The 21,937-nt window shown below is 45.7% G+C and overlaps 1 protein-coding gene across 2 annotated transcripts in view; it reads left to right on the plus strand.

Moving 5' to 3' along the window:
- The window catches only part of epb41l5 (erythrocyte membrane protein band 4.1 like 5), a 211,912-nt gene that overhangs the window by 67,197 nt on the left and 122,778 nt on the right, over positions 1-21,937 (plus strand). For both annotated transcript variants that reach the window (XM_072470182.1, XM_072470187.1), the window contains exons 2-3: positions 16,513-16,617; positions 20,416-20,458. In XM_072470182.1, the coding sequence (XP_072326283.1) occupies positions 16,513-16,617; positions 20,416-20,458 (148 nt within the window). The remainder of the gene's footprint in view (positions 1-16,512; positions 16,618-20,415; positions 20,459-21,937) is intronic.

A 21,937-nucleotide genomic window follows, 5' to 3' on the forward strand; every position in this document is an offset into this window, starting at 1 on the left:
CTAAGTATTCATTTTGAGCATGGCCTCAGCCCTCAGCTCTGATTACTTTGTCCTTAGTGATGTTCAAAGTTCCTTTGTGATATTCAAAAATGCTTTGGTTTCAAGAGAGGTGTGAATTTTGGTTTGTGTCATTTCTATAGTTTTGTTTTCCAATTGTGTCCCCAGCTCATAATTTTGACTTTGATTTTAGCTTTAAATTATGTTTCTCGTAGACTGATAGTCTCCAATTTTCTTTAATTTACCTGATATCAACAGAACTTCACACCTATATATTTGCCCCCCATGTCATTCTTTTCTATCTGCTGATTTTATTTGAATGAAGGTATGAACCATTGTTTTTAGCTTCATACAAAAATCCTGTTTGTTTGCTATAAGCCTGTTTGGAAGAAGGAATCTACATTTTATAATCCTGCTCTTTGCAGCTGCTGTTGACCCTTTGTGGGATCTTTCCCTGTATCCTCTCATGTTTCTCTCAGACCAGATATTGCCAGACTTCCATGTTTCAAATGACACATCTTTCCATATTTTCAATTACACCCCATCTTGACATTTGAAACATAACTATAACATTTGGTCAATTATCCCCCCATCTAATTGTACATTTATCCCCGATCTTTGTCATTTGTATGTATGTTGTGATATTAAATTGTGCACCAAAATCAATTTGTAAATGTATCGATATTACAGACCAGTATTGATGAGAGTCTTTTTTTGTTCTTTCCTCAAGTCCAATTACCGTGAACCATAGCTGTCGTTGCTCAGGAAGGTAACCCAATGGCTATATCCGTGTGTTCCACTACCTCCAAAGCATTTTACTGCCTTGGGGTAGCAGCACCGTAGAAGCTTCCTCATGTCCCTTAGGAAAAGCACACAACTCAGTCCATCAGTAAACAAAAAGGTCTTTTGTCCATCACTGGCTGTTAAGTGTCCCATTTTTCCGTCATCCAAATTGCTTTCCGTTTCTCATTGGAATGGTAAATTATGATATGTACTATCCACTGATTCCCTTGCTTCATTAATTTAAAATGTTCAATCGATCCTGCTTCTATCCCTGACTTCTCCACATTAATGTCTAATATTGTCCTGAACCATGCATGTATGTCTGCCAGCCCCTGGTGTACATGAGAGAATATCTTTCTGACAAATTTCCTTTTGTCTGTTATCATTTCCCTTACAACATGAACGTGTATATTTTCCATTACAACATTTGAAACATACTATGCCAACAGTATTCGCAAAACCACATCGAAGTATCGCTTTTCTTTTTCCAAATAAATTCACCCTATTGTTAAATACACAGTAAAAATTTAAGTCTTATCTTAACATATTACTCATTACCTAACCACACAAATAGACCGTGTGTTACAACTTTACATATTTTCAGCAGTTATCACAATTTCAACACTAAAAATCAAGCACAATATCGACACATCCCTTCGTGGCTTTGGGACCAATAGTCATTACATATAAAATATGGTGTGTAAACAACATCAATATTATTCATGATGTTCTACGCAGTTAAATCAAGAAAACACACTAAACTACCACTATTCCCCCTCTATTAAAACATTCACATAATTTAGAAATGCTGATCAAGTTCTTGAACGGCACACATACGCCCATTATCATACATAACAGTCCTTAACAATTTACATGACATTTCTTCCTTAATAACTATTACAGCTCTTCAATGCAATATGGTTTGCTGCATTGGTAATAATTTTCCTGCCGTGGAATCAAGCTTCAAAAATTCTTAAACTATTGTCATTCATCATGTTGGGGTTCCTCGTCAGTTGTTGCTGTCTGCCGATCTACTCCCATTTGGAAGCAAATGGATGTATTAGTGGGAGGCAGCATGGTTTTGTGAAGGGGAGGCCGTGTCTCACTAACTTGATAGAGTTTTTCGAGGAGGTCACTAAGATGATTGATGCAAGTAGGGCAGTGGATGTTGTCTATATGGACTTCAGTAAGGCCTTTGGCAAGGTCCCTCATGGTAGACTAGTGCAAAAGGTGAAGTCACACGGGATCAGGGGTGAGCTGGCAAGGTGGATACAGAACTGGCTAGGTCATAGAAGGCAGAGAGTAGCAATGGAAGGATGCTTTTCTAATTGGAGGGCTGTGACCAGTGGTGTTCCACAGGGATCAGTGCTGGGACCTTTGCTGTTTGTAGTATATATAAATGATTTGGAGAAAAATGTAACTGGTCTGATTAGTAAGTTTGCAGATGACACAAAGGTTAGTGGAATTGCAGATAGCGATGAGAACTGTCAGAGGATACAGCAGGATTTAGATTGTTTGGAGACTTGAGCGGAGAGATGGCAGATGGAGTTTAATCCGGACAAATGTGAGGTAATGCATTTTTGGAAGGTCTAATGCAAGCAGGGAATATACAGTGAATGGTAGAACCCTCAAGAGTATTGAAACTCAGAGAGATCTAGGGGTACAGGTCCACAGGTCACTGAAAGGGGCAACACAGGTGGAGAAGGTAGTCAAGAAGGCATACGGCATGCTTGCCTTCATTGGTCGGGGCATTGAGTATAAGAATTGGCAAGTCATGTTGCAGCTGTATAGAACCTTAGTTAGGCCACACTTGGAGTATAGTGTTCAATTCTGGTCACCACACTACCAGAAGGATGTGGAGGCTTTAGAGAGGGTGCAGAAGAGATTTACCAGAATGTTGCCTGGTATGGAGGGCATCAGCTATGAGGAGCGGTTGAATAAACTCGGTTTGTTCTCACTGGAACGACGGAGGTTGAGGGGCGACCTGATAGAGGTCTACAAAATTATGAGGGACATAGACAGAGTGGATAGTCAGAGGCTTTTCCCCAGGGTAGAGGGGTCAATTACTAGGGGGCATAGGTTTAAGGTGAGAGGGGCAAGGCTTAGAGTAGATGTATGAGGCAAGTTTTTTTACACAGAGGATAGTGAGTGCCTGGAACTCGCTACCTGGTGGTGGAAGCAGGGACGATCGTGTCATTTAAGGGGCATCTTGACAAATACATGAATAGGATGGGAATAGAGGGATACGGACCCAGGAAGTGTAGAAGATTGTAGTTTAGTCGGGCAGCATGGTCGGCACAGGCTTGGAGGGCCGAAGGGCCTGTTCCTGTGCTGTACATTTCTTTGTTCTTTGTTTGTTCTTTGAGACCCTTACTAACTCCCGCGTAGTACATACCCCGTGGAGACCACAGATCATCCATCAGCTGATGTCCAGTTAGAGATGTCTCACCGGAGGTTTCACTGTTCAGTAATAATTTGATATTTTGATTTGTTTCTAACCCGTAAAGTTTTCCTCTGGGCTCTCATTTAATTCCGTCAAATATGTAGCCAATTGTATCATTAGTTTCCCCTCTTCTCTGGAGTGTAGTTCTCTTCCTTCTTGTGAACTGGTTTGTCCGTTATTTATTTTTTCCATCTGAAAAATCAAATGAATAGGTCAAGGGTGGAGAGGGCCCTATTCTTTAATTTGTCCTTTCTATTTTCGTTTTGGGTACTCCAGAAGTGCCCTCTACAGGACTCCTGGATTTCTTTTGCTACCATTTCTTTCCTTTTTCTTTTTGAACTGATTTATTTTTCTTATCATTGATATACATCATACAATTAAGGCCTGTTAAGCCTCCTCCTTCTGTCATTGCACCGCTGAGTGAGATTCGAAGAATCTCAAACTCCTCTTTTGCTCGCTCAGTGATCCAATCTGGTCGAAACCTTACCCCGATACATTCCGGGTATTGCTACTGCATTTACTTTAATTACTTTATTTTGATTACGACCGGATCTTTATGAAGGTAAGTTCCAAACATGACATTTTAACTTTATTATCTGTCCTATCAATGCTGCTAATGGGTTTTAATTCACTGTCTTCCCACCAATTGGGTCATGTGTTTTAATTGTGATACAATTTATTTTGCTCCAGACACCATGCTTCTCTAATTCAACTGTTCTCTAATTCAACTGTATGTTTACCCAGATTCTGAATGATCTTATCTTTACATTTTACAACTTCACTGATTACTTTGCCTGTGATTTTAGTTGGTAGCTTCACCCAAACTTCCTCTGTGTTATCAATTGGGTTTAATTTTATCTTAATTTTACCTGCATCAATTTTTATTAAATCTTTTCCTGCTGTCAGATTCTCATTTCCTGATACTGCAAGTAATTCTCTTAATTTAACTGTTGGTCCAATATCTTTATTCTCCAAAGGTCCTTCTTCAATGTATTTGGCATTCTAAACATCATTATTTTTGCGAGTGACATTCTTTTGATCCTCGGGCACGAGGACCCTGCGGTGCTATGCAGTGTCAATTTCAACCCATCAGTTTCAAAGTGATTACCTGCACACAGCTCTGACTGCTGCCCAATAAAAACTTCTTTATCTGTTTATCCTGAGACCAATTTAGTTCTGAACATACTGATTTACTGATAATACTCATAATACTGATCACATTTCTGCCTGCCATTTATAACTTCTAATTGATGTGAAACTCGGTTTTGCAAAATACAATATTTTTAAAAATACAAACACCAAAGGAAATTCACAAATCCTTATTAAACATAAACACACTCATTCGTCCACTCAGATCTTGGATCTCTACTCTGTAGGGTTTCACAAATCCTGATTAAACGCACAGACACATTTATCCACTGAGATCTTGGACCTCTATTCTGTAGGGTTTTAGGTACTCTTAACAAAAATTGAGACCCCTCCATGCTGATAAGTCTCTTTTATGCAGGAGTTTTTTGCCTCTGTTAATCTTTTCCACTCTTGTTTCATTGCTTCAACTCTCTTGACCGTGTTTCAGAGCAAGAGGATTATTCTAATTGCCATTTTTCGGATTTCTAACTTCTGTTCCTGGTTGTCCCTTTCAGTTGCAATCTGAAATTAAGGATAAGTACCCTTTCTGGGCCCTATCCAAGGCTAACTAAGGCACTATCTTCCTGTTTTAGTTAAGGGTCGATTGGTTATTGGTCTCTAAAGGTTTCTAAGCGTCCCTATTTCTCTAGGAAGACCCCTTACAATCTGCCTTACTCTAAGGATGATTTATTTTTTGGCCTCCTTTTACCAGTAATGGATGCAAGATTTTCAGTGCTGTCACCAAGATGTCTTGCAGACTTTTTCTCCAGGTCAGCATCTTCTAGTCTGCTGATTTTCATACCCAACCTGAGTTTTAGTCCCCTCGATCCACAGAATATCCTTACAAAAGTCAATCACACATGACTTTCCAGACTAAACTTGGCAGGTAAAGTCTGACTCACACATAGACCAGACACTTCTAATATTCTAGCCTTTGTGCCGGTTATAAACTTCTAATATTCCAACCATTTCTTGGGAACTAGAAATTTCTAATATTATAGCCCCCACTCTAGCCCCCATTCTGCTCAGCTTGAAACTTCTAATATTCTAGCCTTGCTTTACCTAGAAACATCTAATATTCTAGGCCTCCACACTGGGTGCCATGGAGAAAGCAAAACAACCGGCTGGGCGTAATTAACACGGTGTTAACACGTCGGGTGCCATGTAGAAAATAAAGCAACCCGCTAGGCGTAATTAACAGGGTTTTAATTAAACGTTGGGCGCCATGTTGTTGAAAACTTACCACTATTCTTTGAAGTCCCCTATACCAAAAAGGGCCAACATTCTAAATGGTGAACAGGGATTCTCACTCCCCGACTCCTATGCAGGCTTCGGTGGGTGCTATTCAGGTCAAACTATGTTTTCAAGTTATCCTCCAGTATAACTCATACCTTCACAGAAGATTTCATCTACTTACCACTTAGTAGCATTGATCCTGGGTCCAGCATTGCTAAGTAAGTAAAGTAGACTTTAGAATAACCACTGTTTCAGGTTAAAACTTTAAAGTTATTTTATTATTATATTTTTTCTTTTAAAAGCTGCAATCACTGTCTTTACAGAAAGGTAAAAAAGATCTTGCTTCTGTGTCCTTCTGGTTGGTTGAAGGGACCTTCAGGCCCAACTTGACAATCAATCTTTTAAAAATCTGGTCTTCTTTAGATGTATTCGCTGGTGAGCTCGGTTGCTGTGTCCGATCTTTCCCATGTACCGAGCTGTGGCGAGCTGGCTCTGCTGGCTGGCTCTGAGCTGACTCTGTCTCCTCTTGAAATTCTGGTCTTCCTTAGATGTATTAGAGCTGTTTTAGCTTGGCTACTTGGCTCTGTCCCTATCCCATGACCGAGCTGACTGTAAGCTGACTCTGCTTGCTTCTCTTTTTCCTTCTCTGCTTCTCCGCCTCTCTGCTTCTCTCTGCGTTCTGGTAGTTCCTGCTCTGGTCTCTGGGTTTAAATTCTCTTTCCAACAGTTATTAAGTTTTTATGGCTTTATTGTAAAGTAACTTTTATTTCACTTGGATTGTAAAAGGCTCCTTTAATCTAAAGTTTTCTAACACGACTAAGTATTCATTTTGGGCATGGCCTCAGCCCACAGATCTGATTATATTGTCCTTTGTGATATTCAAAGTTCCTTTGTGATATTCAAAAATGCTTTGGTTTCAAGAGAGGTGTGAATTTTGGGTCCTGTCATTTCTATAGTTTTATTTTCCAATTGTGTCCCCAGCTCATAATTTTGACTTTGATTTTAGCTTTCAATTATGTTTCTCGTAGACTGATAGTCTCCAATTTTCTTTAATTTACCTGATATCGGCAGAACGTCACACCTTCATATTTGCCCCCCTAGTCATTCTTTTCTATCTGCTAATTTTACTTCAATGAAGGTGTGAGCCATTGTTTTTAGCTTCATACAAAAATCCTGTTTGTTTGCTATAAGCCTGTTTGGATTAAGGAATCTACATTTTATAATCCTGCTCTTTGCAGCTGCTGTTAACCCTTCGTGGGATCTTTCCCTGTATCCTCTCATGTTTCTCTCAGACCAGGTATTGCCAGACTTCCATGTTTCAAATGACACATCTTTCCATATTTTCAATTACAGTGTTTTTAAAAGTTGCCATCGGGGAAGTTTTGTAGTTTGACGGTTACCTACACAAGAACAACGTGGTGGCTGCAACCGGCCCACCTACCAGGCCTTGACCAAGCCTGTCCTAGAGGGAGTGTATAACGGTTGAATCGGTTGCTTCCAGGGTTGGCGAGATATTGAGCAAACTTGAGTTTAGGAAAAGTGAGAGCTGATCCAATTTTTAACAGATGAAATTCCTCAGGAGCTTAATTGGGTAGATGTTGAGATTTGCCTCACCCTCTCACTCCGCTATTTGTTTGGGGAGCTGGCGGGTCACGGTCTGAAGAGGAGTTCCCCATATAGAAATGGGGAGAAATCTCATCACTCAAAAGGGTTACGATCCTTGGCATTCTTTTTTCGCAGTGGGCTGTGGATGCTCAATCATTGAGTATATTCCAAGCCAGTGATCAGTTAGATTATTCAACACTCGGGGATTCGAGGGATAATCCAAAGCAATGACTGATGCAGGATGTATGTTGGGCGCAGGTTCGAAGAGCTGATGGGCCTATTTTTGCTCTTCGTTCTTATGCTGCGTTGTTGCTGCCAATGACCATTCAGCTACTCCAGCTGGGAAATGTAGATCAGGTAAAGCCGTGATTGTAATGTACCCTCAAATCCCCCAAAGTTTTGAATAATTTTCTTCACATATTGTGGGCCCAGAACTCTTGTCAGTGCCTCTGGCAATGCAGCCCAAGCTCTGTTGCCACTGGCAATGCGCCCCGATCGCTCATGGCATCTTTGGGAGATAGCATTCGGGGAGGAAAATAAGTTCCCTGTAAATCCAGACACTGAAGAAACGGTGCTGGTTTTTTTTTTGTTGTTGTTGGAGGTTGTCATGCAAAAGAGACGGGCGAGCAGTGCCTTCACGGGGTGAGCAGTTTCCCTGGAGATGGCATTTGTACGATGGCATTTTGGGCATGGCTGAATTGCTGCCATTAAACTGGCAACTGCAAGCAGCGCTGTGTCATTCCCTCAGCGTCGCAGCACATCCATTTGGATTGAAGGGCACTGCGTCCCTTTTAAAGAGAAACGTGTTGGAACGGGCAGGCAGAATAGAGTATTTAATATTCACAGGAATGCAACACTCCAGTCCATCCAATTGCTAGCATGTTGGTTTAAAATGTACAATGATTCTGCGAAAGATTCTGATTTGACAAAACGTGATGCCTGATTCAGTTAAGAATCACGTGACCGGTGTGAAAAAAAAATACATATTTATCAATGAGTGGCTACACCTAAAGGATGAAGGAAGCAGCCCTTAAAATGTGTTCAGAACCAGTATGATATAAGCTATAGGGGCAGCAAGGTGGCGCAGTGTGTTAGCGCTACTGCCTCACGACGCCGAGGTGCCACTTTCGATCCCGGCTCTGGGTCACTGTCCGTGTGGAGTTTTCACATTCTCCCTGTGTTTGCGTGGGGTTCGCCTCCACAAGCCAAAGATGTGCAGGGTAGGACGATTGGACACTCTAAAATTGCCCCTTAATTGGAAAAAATGAATTAGGTCCTCTAAATTTTTTTTCAAAAATGATATAAGCTATAATAGCTCTTGCAATATAAGATTGTCACTAATAAATCTAACAGACAATTCAGAAGAAACTTCACCTGAATGTGGAACCCGCTGTCATGTGGTATGGTTGAAGTGAAGCTACATCCGCCCATGAGAAAGGAATAGAAGGATTTATTTTGTTGCCACAGAGAGAAAAGGTCTGTAGGTGCCCGCACTCTGATTCTTGCAAAACATGGCGAGAGATTTATTAAGGGTGTTGCTCATGACAATCAAGGTGGTGATCTGCCCAAAGCCCGTGCACACACTCTGCTGATGTCACTACACGTGTCTCATGACGCAGAGCCAGCAGGAATATGTCCCAAATACATAACAGAAGGTTTGTCGAAAAGCTGGAATGAATACAATGGGACAATGACAATGAATACAATGACCAGAATGATCCCTGGAATGAAGAGCTTGTTGTATGAGGAACTGTTGAGGACTCTGGGCCTGTATTTGTTGGAGTTTAGAAGGATGAGGGGGGGACCTAATTGAAACTCGCAGGACACTGCGAGGCCTGGATAGAGTGGACGTGGAGAGGATGTTTCCACTTGTAGGAAAAACTAGAACCAGAGGACAACATCTCAGACTAAAGGAACGATCCTTTAAAACTGAGATGAGGAGGAATTTCTTCAACCAGAGGTTGGTGAATCTGTGGAACTCTTTGCCGCAGAGCGTCTTTAAGACAGAAATAGATAGGTTCTTGTTTAATAAAGGGACCAAGGGTTATGGGGAGAAGACAGGAGAATGGGGATGAGAAAATATCAGCCATGATTGAAAGGCGGAGCAGACTCGATGGGCCGAATTCTGCTCCTATGTCTTATGGTCTTATGGAAGAGGCTTGTTTGAAGCGTTACCTGCACTCTCAAACCAGGTTGGCAGCAGTCTGTCCACAGAGCTGCAGGTTGGACACTTTGGAGACATGTTTTATAGAATTCAGAAAGACTCCCAACTGGGAGGTCTAAGTAAATCCCAGATCTATCAGCTTGTATCCATTTGGCAGGAAACGTTTTGGTTTTTGGTTTTACATTACCCTTCATTTTTGGTGTTTCTCAGTCTCAAAAATGACACAGCTCCCACAATTTAAATTAATTTTGAAATCCGCCTCTTTGTTTAGATCCTAAATGACAGCAAAATCCTGTGGATCTTGAAAAAACTCAGCAGGTCAGGCAGCATCTGTGAAGAGAGATGAATGGGGATAGCATTACTGTAGGTCGACCTACGGCACTGAGGACCCGGGTTCGAATCCCGGCTCTGGGTCACTGTCCATGTGGTGTTTGCACATTCTCCCCGTGTCTGTGTGGGTTTCACCGTGGGGCAGCACGGTAGCCTTGTGGATAGCACAATTGCTTCACAGCTCCAGGGTCCCAGGTTCGATTCCGGCTTGGGTCACTGTCTGTGCGGAGTCTGCACATCCTCCCCGTGTGTGCGTGGGTTTCCTCCGGGTGCTCCGGTTTCCACCCGCAGTCCAAATATGTGCTGGTTAAGTGGGTTGGCGGTGCTGAAATTGCCCTTTGGTGTTAAAAAAATGCGTATGTTACGTTGGGTTGAGGGATAAGGTGGGGGAGTGGGCCTAAGTAGAGTGCTCTTTCAGAGGGCTGGTGCAGACTCGATGGGTCGAACAGCATCCTTATGCACTATAGGGATTCTATTTTTTTTATTTTTCTATCATTTAACCTGTGGAATAAAAGGGGATGTATTCATAAAATTGGAGCTGGCTCACATAGGAGGAGAGAGTTCCAGAAAAATGCTTTTTGATTGGATTCATGAGATGCTGTGGATGTCGGGTCAATTAATGATTTCGACACTTGAGGCCGATAAGTTTTATTGGGTAATAGATTTTGGACCAAAGGTGAGCAAATGGAGATGGAGCTACTGATTGTCATGATATTCAGGTGAACATCATAGCACATACATACATACATAATGATGGACAGATCAACGGACCAATCAACACACGCAACACGGCAGCCAATCACAGACAAGAGCATACACAGTACAAAACAGGGAACACGACACTTCCTGGGCACTCAAGCAGGAGACGGCTCAGGGCACAGACCTCATTGCCAGCCACTCAGACATTCACCATGTGCTGAGTACCAGAGTTTACTATGTTAATAGTTGTTTGAAATAAAACTGCGTTGTACCGTTCGCAACCGTGTTGGTTCGTCTGTGAATCAGAGTACCCAACACTTCATGATACCAGGAGTGATTTGATACCTACCCACAAATCTGCCATCCTGCACCATGGACACCGTCAACACACCGCAGCCGTTGCAAGTCGCTGGGAACCTCGGCGTCAATTGGAAGCTGTTCAAACAGCGCTTCCAGCTCTTTCTGGAAGCCAACGAAAAAGAGAGCGCCTCGGACACCAGAAAGATCACCATCCTCCTCTCCACCGCAGGTCAGCACGCCATCCATGTCTACAACTCCCTGGTGATCGCGGAAGGCGAGGACAAATCCAAATACAAGACGGTCCTTCTCAAGCTCGACCAACACTTCAACGTCGAGGTCAACAAGAGCTTCGAGAGGTATGTCTTCCAGCAGCGCCTGCAAGGTAAGGATGAGCTCTTTCAGTCATTCCTTACCCATCTCCGCATTCTCGCGCAGTCCTGCGGTTACGACACCACCTCAGACTCCATGATTCGGGACCAGATCGTTTTTGGGGTCGCCTCGGGCGCCCTACGCCAGCAGCTTTTAAAAATAAAAGGCCTCACCTCAGCCTCCGCAATCGAAGCCTGTGTCCTGCACGAAAACGCAACTAGCCGCTATGCCCAATTTCAGGCGACCGAATCGGCGCGGCGGGGGTACTACGCGGTCGGATCGGCGAGCCAGGTGCCCCACGAGGCCGAACGGGTCCAGACGATCGAGTTCCTCCCGGCCCGCGGCCTGGACGAGGGCGGCCATTTCGCGCGCTTTTCGAGGCCTCCTGCGCTTGTGCGCGCCAAAACCTACGGCAACACTGAGGGACATGATACGCAGGCGCGCTCGACGCAAGACCGAACTGCGCATGCGCAGTGGCGCAACGAACGCCATGACGTCACGACGTGCGGCAACTGTGGAGCTGCACATTTAAAGCGGCAATGTCCCGCAAGAACCCGACAATGCCTACGCTGTGGCAAGGTGGGCCACTACGCTGCTTACTGTCGAGCAGCTCAACCTGTCAACCTTCCACAACTCTGACAACCTCGCAGGGACGTGCGGACCATTCAGCCTCCCCATTACGAATCGTGCCCAGACGACACCCAGACCGGTGACACAGATGACCGAGACGCCTTCCGTATTGCGGTCATTGATGGGAACCGAGTCAACACGATCAATCCGGGTGATGAATGGTGTGCCACCCTGACGGTCAACCGATCGGCGATAACTTTCCGCCTGGACACTGGCGCCTCCGCCAACCTCATAGCATGGTCAGCCTTCTACGCCATGAAGGTCAGACCACCAATTCGGCCGTCCCAGTGCAGGATGGTCGACTACAACGGGAACGTTATCCCGGCTATGGGATCCTGCCAGCTCCAGGTGACACACAACACACACACGGCCACACTCTCTTTCGAGATAGTCGGCTCATCGAAGGACTCCCTGCTAGGCACACAGGCATGCAAGGCTTTCCACCTCGTGCAACGAGTCCACGCTCTGTCTCCAGAAGGCACGTCTGACTTCCTGGATGCAGAGTTCAACGCACAGCTCCAATCGCTCCTCGCCCACAACCAGGAGGCATTTCGAGGGCATGGGAACCCTGCCACACACCTACACAATTCGGCTCAAACCAGACGCCACCCCGGTCATTCACGCACCTCGCAGAGTCCCTGCGCCACTCAAAGACCGCCTCAAGCAGCAGCTGCAGGATCTCCAGGACCAAGGGGTCCTATCCAGGGTCACGCAGCCCATGCCGTGGGTCAGCTCCATGGTGTGTATCAAGAAGTCCTCCGGCGAGCTCCCTATCTGTATTGACCCCAAAGACCTCAATAACAATATTATGAGGGAACATTACCCAATACCCAAACGGGAAGAGATCACCAGTGAAATGGTCCAGGCGCATATATTTACGAAACTGGATGCCTCTAAGGGTTTTTGGCAGATCCAACTCGATCCGTCCAGCTGAAAGCTGTGCACCTTCAGCACCCCTTTCGGCAGGTTCTGCTACAACCGAATGCCATTTGGCATCCGAGGTCTTTCATAGGATCATGGAGCAGGTGATGGAAGGCATCGAAGGGGTGCGCGTATACGTGGACGACATCATCATCTGGTCCACCACACCACAGGAGCACACCTATCGTCTCCAACGCGTCTTTGCACCCATACGCGAAAAAGGCCTGCGCCTTAACCGAGCCAAGCGTTCCTTCGGCCAAACCTAGCTGAAGTTCCTGGGGGACCACATTTCCTGGTCAGGGGTCCTTCCGGATGCAGACAAGGTGAGCGCCATCACAGCCATGCCGCAGCCGGCAGACAAGAAAGCAGTGCTACGCTTCCTAGGCATGGTCAACTTCCTGGGGAAGTTCATTCCCAACCTTGCCTCCCACACGACAGCTCTGCGCCACCTCGTCAAGAAGTCCACAGAGTTCCAGTGGCAGTACACACCAGCAGGAATGGGAGGAGCTCAAACTCAAGCTCACCACTGCGCCGGTATTGGCGTTTTTCGACACGTCTCGTGCCACTAAAATCTCGACTGATGCCAGCCAGTCCGGCATTGGGGCAGTGCTCCTGCAGCGGGATGACACTGCGTCATGGGCCCCGGTAGCCTGTGCATCGCGGGCCATGACCCCCACAGAGCAGCGTACGCGCAGAGCGAAAAGGAGAGCCTGAGTTTGCTAACCGGAATAGACAAGTTCCATGACTATGTGTATGGTCTTCCCCGGTTCACTGTTGAAACTGAACATCGCCCCCTGGTCAGCATCATAAACAAGGACCTGAACGAGATGACCCCCTCGCCTCCAGCGCATCCTACTCAAACTTAGGAGGTACGACTTCCAAATGGTCTACACCCCAGGGAAGGACCTTATCATTGCGGATGCCCTATCTCGAGCAGTGAGCATGCCGCCAGATTCAGAGGGGTTCGTATGTCAGGTCGAGGCGCAGGTGGCCTTCACATCGGCAAATCTGCCAGCTGACGACTCCAGTCTGGCCCGTTTTCGCCGAGAAACTGCAGCCGACCCCCTTCTACAACGTGTGATGCGCCACATGACGGGAGGGTGGCTCAAAGGGCAGTGCCCGCAGTTCTACAATGTCCGAGACGACTTGGCCGTCATTGATGGTGTCCTTCTGAAGCTGGACTGGATTGTGATTCCGCACAGCATGCACAAGCTGGTTCTCGACCAACTACACGAAGGCCACCTGGGGGTTGAGAAGTGCAGACGGAGGGCCCGAGAGACGGTATACTGGCCGGGCATCAGCGATGACATTGCCAACATGGTGCTCAACTGCCCCACCTGCCAAAGGTTTCAGCCGGCGCAACCTCCTGAAACGCTTCTGCCCCATGAGCTGGTGACGTCCCCCTGGCCGAAGGTGGGTGTGGACCTCTTTCACGCACTCGGCAGGGACTATGTCATCATCGTTGAATACTTCTCCAACTCTTTCCAGGAGCCGGTGCAGACTCGATGGGCTGAATGGCCTCCTTCTGCACTGTAAATTCTATGAAATACCCAGAGGTCATACACCTGCACGATTTGTCGTCGTCCGCTGTCATAACGGCCTGCAAAGACACCTTCGCTCGCCACGGCATTCCGATGACTGTCATGTCGGACAATGGGCCCTGTTTTGCCAGCCAGGAATGGTCATCGTTTGCTGCCTCGTATGGCTTGACACACGTGACGTCTAGCCCTCTGCATCCCCAGTCCAATGGAAAGGCGGAGAAGGGCGTTCACATTGTCAAGCGGCTCCTCTGCAAGGCTGCTGCTGCCGGATCGGATTTCTGCCTAGCCCTGCTGGCCTATCGCTCGGCCCCACTAGCCACTGGTCTCTCACCAGCCCAGCTGTTGATGGGTCGCGCCCTCAGGACCACTGTGCCTTCCATTCTGGCACCCACAATCGACCATGCTCCGGTACTGCACAGGATGCAACTGCAGCGCGGTCGCCAGAAGAGGTCATATGACACACGGGCAACTGATCTTCCCGCCCTGGCCCCTGGAGACGAAGTCCGCATCCACCTACCAGAAGGTGGCTGGTCAGCACCTGCCGAAGTTCTCCAACGCGTGGCTCCCCGCTCGTTCCTGGTTCGCATGCCTGATGGATCTGTTCGTAGGCGCAATCGCCTACTTCCACTCTCGCTACGAGACCTTACACTGGCACCATGCCCTCCTGTTGTTCCTGATATCGACTTCGTGGAGCTGCCTGCTACCATGCCCCTTCCGTCATCGCCCGTGGCCAGGCCCGTTCCTCAGCCGGTGGTTCCAGACCTACCCTTGAGGCGGTCAACCCAAATTCGTTGCCCACCTAATAGACTGGACTTATGAGACTGTTTATACATTGAACTCATACTACCACTGTGTTAATATGTTTATGTTCTTATCTATACAGGAATTCGTTTTATCGTTCAACATTTCCCCATTCTTTGTTATGGTACAACCTCGTTATTATGTCACACCCGACATCGCCCCTTGTATATAGTTAAGCCCCATGTACATGCTGTAAGTATTACACACACACATTTAGCTGCACTCAGTACACATCTCTATTTATAACCACGTGGGCACATAATCTTGTAAAAAAGGGGGGATGTCATGATATTCAGGTGAACATCATAGCACATACATACATACATAATGATGGACAAATCAACGGACCAATCAACACACACAACACGACAGCCATTCACAGACAGGAGCATACACAGTACAGAACAGGGAACACGACACTTCCTGGGCACTCGAGCAGGAGACGGCTCAGGGCACAGACCTCATTGCCAGCCACTCAGACATTCACCATGTGCTGAGTACCAGAGTTTACTATGTTAATAGTTGATTGAAATAAAACTGCGTTGTACCGTTCGCAACCGTGTTGGTTCGTCTGTGTATCAGTGTACCCAACACTTCACTGATCATTTTTTTCATTTTTCATCAGCCATGTTTTAATTTGAATATGCAAAATAGGAGCCAGAGTAGGCCATTCGGCCCCTCGAACCTGCTCTGCCATTCAATAAGATTGTAGCTAATCTGCTTGTGTTTTGAATTCCCATCTACCCCCTTGCTTAACAAGAATGGTACGGAATGAAACAGAGGTGCCGAATGACCTACTCTTGCTTCTGTGTGGAAAACCCTGGTTATTCTTACATTGGTTTCTTTCCAAACCCTCTTCCCCCTTTCTAGGTAATAATAATAATCTTTATTGGTGTCACAAGTATGCTTACATTAACACTGCAATGAAGTTACTGTGAAAATCCCCCAGTCGCCACTGTCTGGCGCCTGTTCGGGTACAGGGAAATCAGAGTTGGATACTCTAAACTTTTTTAAAAAAAACACGGCAATGAAGTTACTGTGAAAATCCCGTAGTCGCCACACTCCGGCGCCTGTTCGGGTACACAGAATTCAGAATGTCCAATTCACCTAACAAGCATGTCTTTTGGGACTTGTGGGAGGAAACCAGAGCACCCGGAGGAAACCCACGCAGACACGGAGGAGAACGTGCAGACCCCGCACAGACAGTGACCCAAGCCGGTAATCGAACCCTGGTTCCAGGTGCTGTGGAGCAACAGTGCTAACCACTGTGCTACTGTGCCACGCATGCGGTGCTGTTTACAAATCACTTCACTTCCTGGCAATCCTCATCGATAATGAGAATTGGAAAAATCAGGATTATATAATACTGTCCTAATTTAAAAAAAACTTGGGCATTTTTATATTTGAAGAAAAGCAGTGATTATTTATTGATGTTTGTGTCGACTGTTGGTCAACAAGATAAACTGATTTGAATGTATGTTTAAAATTAAAGGTATTTTTCAAGATTTAAAACTGAGTTGCTGAACCTCCTGCATTTAAATCTTGTTGTGTTTTTCTTCCTTTAGAAAAAAGCAAAGGGCCAGGAGCTCTTTGAGCAAATCATGTACCATCTCGACATCATTGAGAAAGACTACTTTGGCCTTCGGTTCATGGATTCAGCTCAAGTAGCGGTATGATAGCCTCTTCATCTAATAAATGCTTAAAGAATTTACCTGTCTGAACAGGTGTACAGTATTTGGAGAAATAATCTGTCATTAGTCTGCATTTTGTGTCCTATCTATTGAGAATTCTGTGTAATTGAAGCTCAGACCCATTTTTCTACCTTCCAGGGGTAAACTACCAAAATCTTTCTAATCTCATTCTTCATGGTACCTTCACAATAATTTTATTGTTCACCTGAGGAAGGAGCAGCGCTCCGAAAGCTAGTGACGTCAAAACAAACCTGTTGGACTTTAACCTGGTGTTGTAAGACTTCTTACTGTGCTCACCCCAGTCCAACGCCGGCATCTCCACATCAATAATTTTATTGACTGTGAAGGTGATATCCTTATCTGGAGAAAGGCTTTAATCGCTCACGCTCGCTCGCTCTCTCTCTCTCTCTCTTTTGCTCTCTCTCTCTCTTTTGCTCTCTCTCTCTCTTTTGCTCTCTCTCTTTCGCTCTCCACACTCTCCCTTTTGCTCTCTTCGCTCTTTCACTCTCTTTGCCCTTTCACTCTCTCTCAGGGAGAGTGGGATAGCTTGATCTTGGTTTCGGACAATGCTCGGCACAACATCGAGGGCCGAAGGGCCTGTTCTGTGCTGTTCTGTTCTATGCTCTATGCTCTTCGCTCTCGCTCTCCGCTCTCTCTCAATTGGAGAAGATGTCATAGGTGGCAGACTACCATCAAGTGCAGGTTTGCAATTGAGAAATGGGCCTACCCTGCAATTTCCCCTAAAGGGGACACAACTTGTCCTTTGTCCTGCTAGCATCTGGTTTTTGAGCGCATAGAAGCGACAAAAGCGTAAAGCCCATTTCTGCCTACTTTCCTGCTCTTTGATCTTAAATTGGACCCATGAATTTGAGCTTTGAAGGGCTTAACAGTGGATGTTTTCAAGCCGAGTTATAATGAGGAGTGGCTCCTGTGTTCTTGCTGTATGGTTGTATAAAGCAAAATGTTGTTGTTTTGAAGGAAATGCAACTTTTCTAAGTAACCATTTTAACTTCCCACCCGGTGTTGATAAAGCGATTTACATATCTGCTGCATATTTTGGCTGGAGGTCGCAGAGAGCTGCTTAATGTAAGGAGATTGAGAGCTGCCGATTCCAGCTTCCAGTGGCTTTCTAAACAAACTGCGCATGCAGTTCCTTGGCTGAGAGCTTTTAAATATCCAGCACTGGAATGTGGAGGAGCTGAAAGAAAACAGGCCCTCTATGGGGGTGGGGGGTGGAAACGAAAGGAAAAGAGGATAGGGCCAAGTCTAGTTGTGGAACTCTACTGGCACAGGGGTTGCAATTAGTGCTGGACAACTGAAAAGTAGGATTGAATTCTAATTAATATTGTTCTCTTGTTATTGGGTGAACTGGCTAACATGAAATGAAAATGAAAATCACTTATTGTCACAAGTAGGCTTCAAATGAAGTTACTGTGAAAAGCCCCTAGTCGCCACATTCCGGCGTCTGTTCGGGGAGGCTGTTACGGGAATTGAACCGTGCTGCTGGCCTGCCTTGGTCTGCTTTCAAAGCCAGCGATGTAGCCCTGTGCTAAACAGCCCCTACTAAACAGCATAAGACCATAAGACATAGGAGCGGAAGTAAGGCCATTCGGCCCATCGAGTCCACTCCACCATTCAATCATGGCTGATTTCAACTCCATTTACCCGCTCTCTCTCCATAGCCCTTAATTCCTCGAGAAATCAAGAATTTATCAACTTCTGTCTTAAAGACACTCAACGTCCCGGCCTCCGCGCCCTCTGTGGCAATGAATTCCACAGACCCACCACTCTCTGGCTGAAGAAATTTCTCCTCATCTCTGTTCTAAAGTGACTCCCTTTTATTCTAAGGCTGTGCCCCCGGGTCCTAGTCTCCCCTGCTAATGGAAACAACTTCCCTACATCCACCCTATCTAAGCCATTCATTATCTTGTAAGTTTCTATTAGATCTCCCCTCAACCTTCTAAACTCCAATGAATATAATCCCAGGATCCTCAGACGTTCATCGTATGCTAGGCCTACCATTCCTGGGATCATCCGTGTGAATCTCCGCTGGACCCGCTCCAGTGCCAGTATGTCCTTCCTGAGGTGTGGGGCCCAAAATTGCTCACAGTATTCTAAATGGGGCCTAACTAATGCTTTATAAAGCTTCAGAAGTACATCCCTGCTTTTATATTCCAAGCCTCTTGAGATGAATGACAACATTGCATTTGCTTTCTTAATTACGGACTCAACCTGCAAGTTGACCTTTAGAGAATCCTGGACTAGGACTCCCAAGTCCCTTTGCATTTCAGCATTATGAATTTTGTCACCGTTTAGAAAATAGTCCATGCCTCTATTCTTTTTTCCAAAGTGCAAGACCTCGCACTTGCCCACGTTGAATTTCATCAGCCATTTCTTGGACCACTCTCCTAAACTGTCTAAATCTTTCTGCAGCCTCCCCACCTCCTCCATACTACCTGCCCCTCCACCTGTCTTTGTATCATCGGCAAACTTAGCCAGAATGCCCCCAGTCCCGTCATCTAGATCGTTAATATATAAAGAGAACAGCACATCTGGTTGATGTGACCTTTTGAGAATGAATTGATTGTATTTTGGTTGGTTAGTGAAACCTTTGTGGATTGGGTCTGTTTCAAAAGGTTACTGATGTTTATTTCACTTTCAGAGTGCTGAGCTATGTTGGGTTCAGCTTCATTCCTCAAAAATTAGCCACATGCCTCATAAAGGTCAAGTTGATGTTTTCTTCCTATCTGGGTGTGCTTGGAGCAACACACGGGTTTATTTTAGTTCTCCACACTGGCACTTAAAAGCAACCTGAAGTTCTGTCCCTCAACAAGCAGAATGGAAGGGAAATGGATCATGTGGTAACCTGCGTGATTTCACCGTTCTCCTCTCCAGGCCTGAGAGTTGAAACAAAGAATGATAAATTGATAGTTTCAGGATGAAAATCTACCAGTCTCTTGATGAGTAACTAATCTTTACAAACACGGTTAGGTTTTCTGCCCTGGTGAATGCTCTGTGCAAAATCCACAACCGCCTTCACGCTCGGGTCGAACCGTACCTCCTTCCGGCATTCATTAGCGATGCATTTCACCACCGTTTAGCGAGCAAACGGGCAGAGGGGGGATTTTCCTGCCCTTGCAGAACCCATCCCAGTTTTCATTCCCATTGATGGATTGGAAAAGTTCAGATTTTGTGCCAGTTCTGATCCACTTTATTTTAAATCTCCATTTTTAAAAAAATGCTGCTGTACTTGAACAAGCAAATGATTATTTTTTTGGGGGGAGGGGGGAGCGTGCAGGCAGCACCAGTGGAGATCGAGAAACCGAGTTAACATTTCAGGTCAAACACCTGTCATCATTTTGAGGTATGTTTCTCCACTTTGGGATGGACTGGGGTCACTGACCTGTCTGAAGGTGGTTTCATCTCACCTGAGGTGCCACTGACTCTTGTACAGTTAACGGCACTGTCACAGATAAAAACTCACGGGTTCCCATCTTGTTCCACTTTGTTTTACACATTCTCCTGATCAGATATGACTTGACCTGATGGGTGCTTGCATCTCCGCAATCGTGTTCAGCGGGTCCATGTGCCTATTTCATAAGGTGGGGTCAATGCACTGAATTGGTTCAGCTCCCTGTTTGTGAAACCAAGCAAGGTTAGTTTGGTACATGGTCATAAACAACCTTCCATGTAAACCAGGGCAAGCTGCGCTGTTGCTCACATTTTCTTCATGCGCTCTGTCTGAATGTAATGTGTGTCTGTATTTTAATGTTGCAGCACTGGTTGGATACCACCAAGAGCATAAAGAAGCAAGTGAAAAGTAAGTTGCATTTGGAACCATTGGAAATTCCTCCAGATCTGTGGAATGAGAACCACAATAAGTGTTTACGGTGATCCAGGATTTGAGAAAGAGTAGATAAATAGTGAGAAACACTTTCCTCGAATGAGGGATTCTAGAGCAAGGGTCTCTCTGTGTGAGAATTCAGATGCTTCATGTGGCCTGGATGACTGTGTCTACAGGAATTGACTCCAAAGGTCACGAGTCAAAGCTGAGGAATGACTGAAGACACATGCAGGGGGTGAGGGAGAGGGCCTGAGAATTGTTTTGAGCAGATGTTCCAAGAAGTGTTCACCCCTACAGCCACCGAGAGCTCAGGGGAATAGGTCCCAGGGTGGTGGGATGTAAGACGAGGCAGGTAGTGCAGGGGTCCTCTTGGGCGGTGCCACCCCCAACCCGGTTTGAGTACCTTTCAGTATCCCTCTACCATATGCACTCAAACATCCACTCAATCTCTCCAGTACCCAGCCATGCCTTTATTGGCACTCATGGCCGCTCATGTTTCTGAACCACCCTTATTCAAGTCATTCGCCTCGCTATACCCTCTGTGAAACTGGTTTCTCCTGTCTGCTGTTCCATCTTGATGCCCACCCCTAGCCAAGGTAGCTTAGCCCTCTTCACAGGCTGCATTGAAGTGTCATCAACCTTAGGGTTATTTCAGCCGCTGGACCTCTGGCTAACCGACTTCTCCAGGTCTGCACTTTGCAGCTGTCTTTCAACTGGGAGCCTTTCTCTCTGCTCCTGTGTCCACTGAACAAAACCCTTTTCCACATTGTTTCCCGGAACTCTCCCTGATTGCAGGCTATTCTTTAGCTTCTGGGACTTGTGTTCTGCATCCTGTTATTGTCCTGCATGTGCTGGCAGCCTCTGTTCTTGTGGGAAATCTACTTTCTGCAGTTTTCTTCCTTACAACTAACTGTCCCGGGGTGAGCCTCTGGTTGCTGAGCAACGGTTTAGTTTTATTTAAAGCCTATAGTTACGTTTACATTGGTAAACCCTAAATTACAATGCAGGCACTGTTCAATGTGAAACTAAAACCTGCAGGCACCTTTGTTTAACAAGCTTTAACCCTTCCTTAGCACACAAATTAAACTTAATTATACATTATTTTGGATGCGCACAATACAAAGATAAATTAGCTCCATTTCCTAACACATAGAGAACTTTCTTGGTCAGTGTACTTCTAGAATTTGTCAGAGAATTTGTCATAGAATTTACAGTGCAGAAGGAGGCCATTCGGCCCATCGGGTCTGCACCGGCTCTTGGAAAGAGCACCTACCCAAGGTCAACACCTCCACCCTATCCCCATAACCCAGTAACCCCACCCAACACTAAGGGCAATTTTGGACACTAAGAGCAATTTATCATAGCCAATCCACCTAACCTGCACATCTTTGGACTGTGGGAGGAAACCGGAGCACCCGGAGGAAACCCACGCACACACGGGGAGGATGTGCAGAC

The sequence above is a fragment of the Scyliorhinus torazame genome, chromosome 2 (genome assembly GCF_047496885.1).
Source record: "Scyliorhinus torazame isolate Kashiwa2021f chromosome 2, sScyTor2.1, whole genome shotgun sequence".
NCBI classification, from domain to species: Eukaryota; Metazoa; Chordata; class Chondrichthyes; order Carcharhiniformes; family Scyliorhinidae; genus Scyliorhinus; species Scyliorhinus torazame.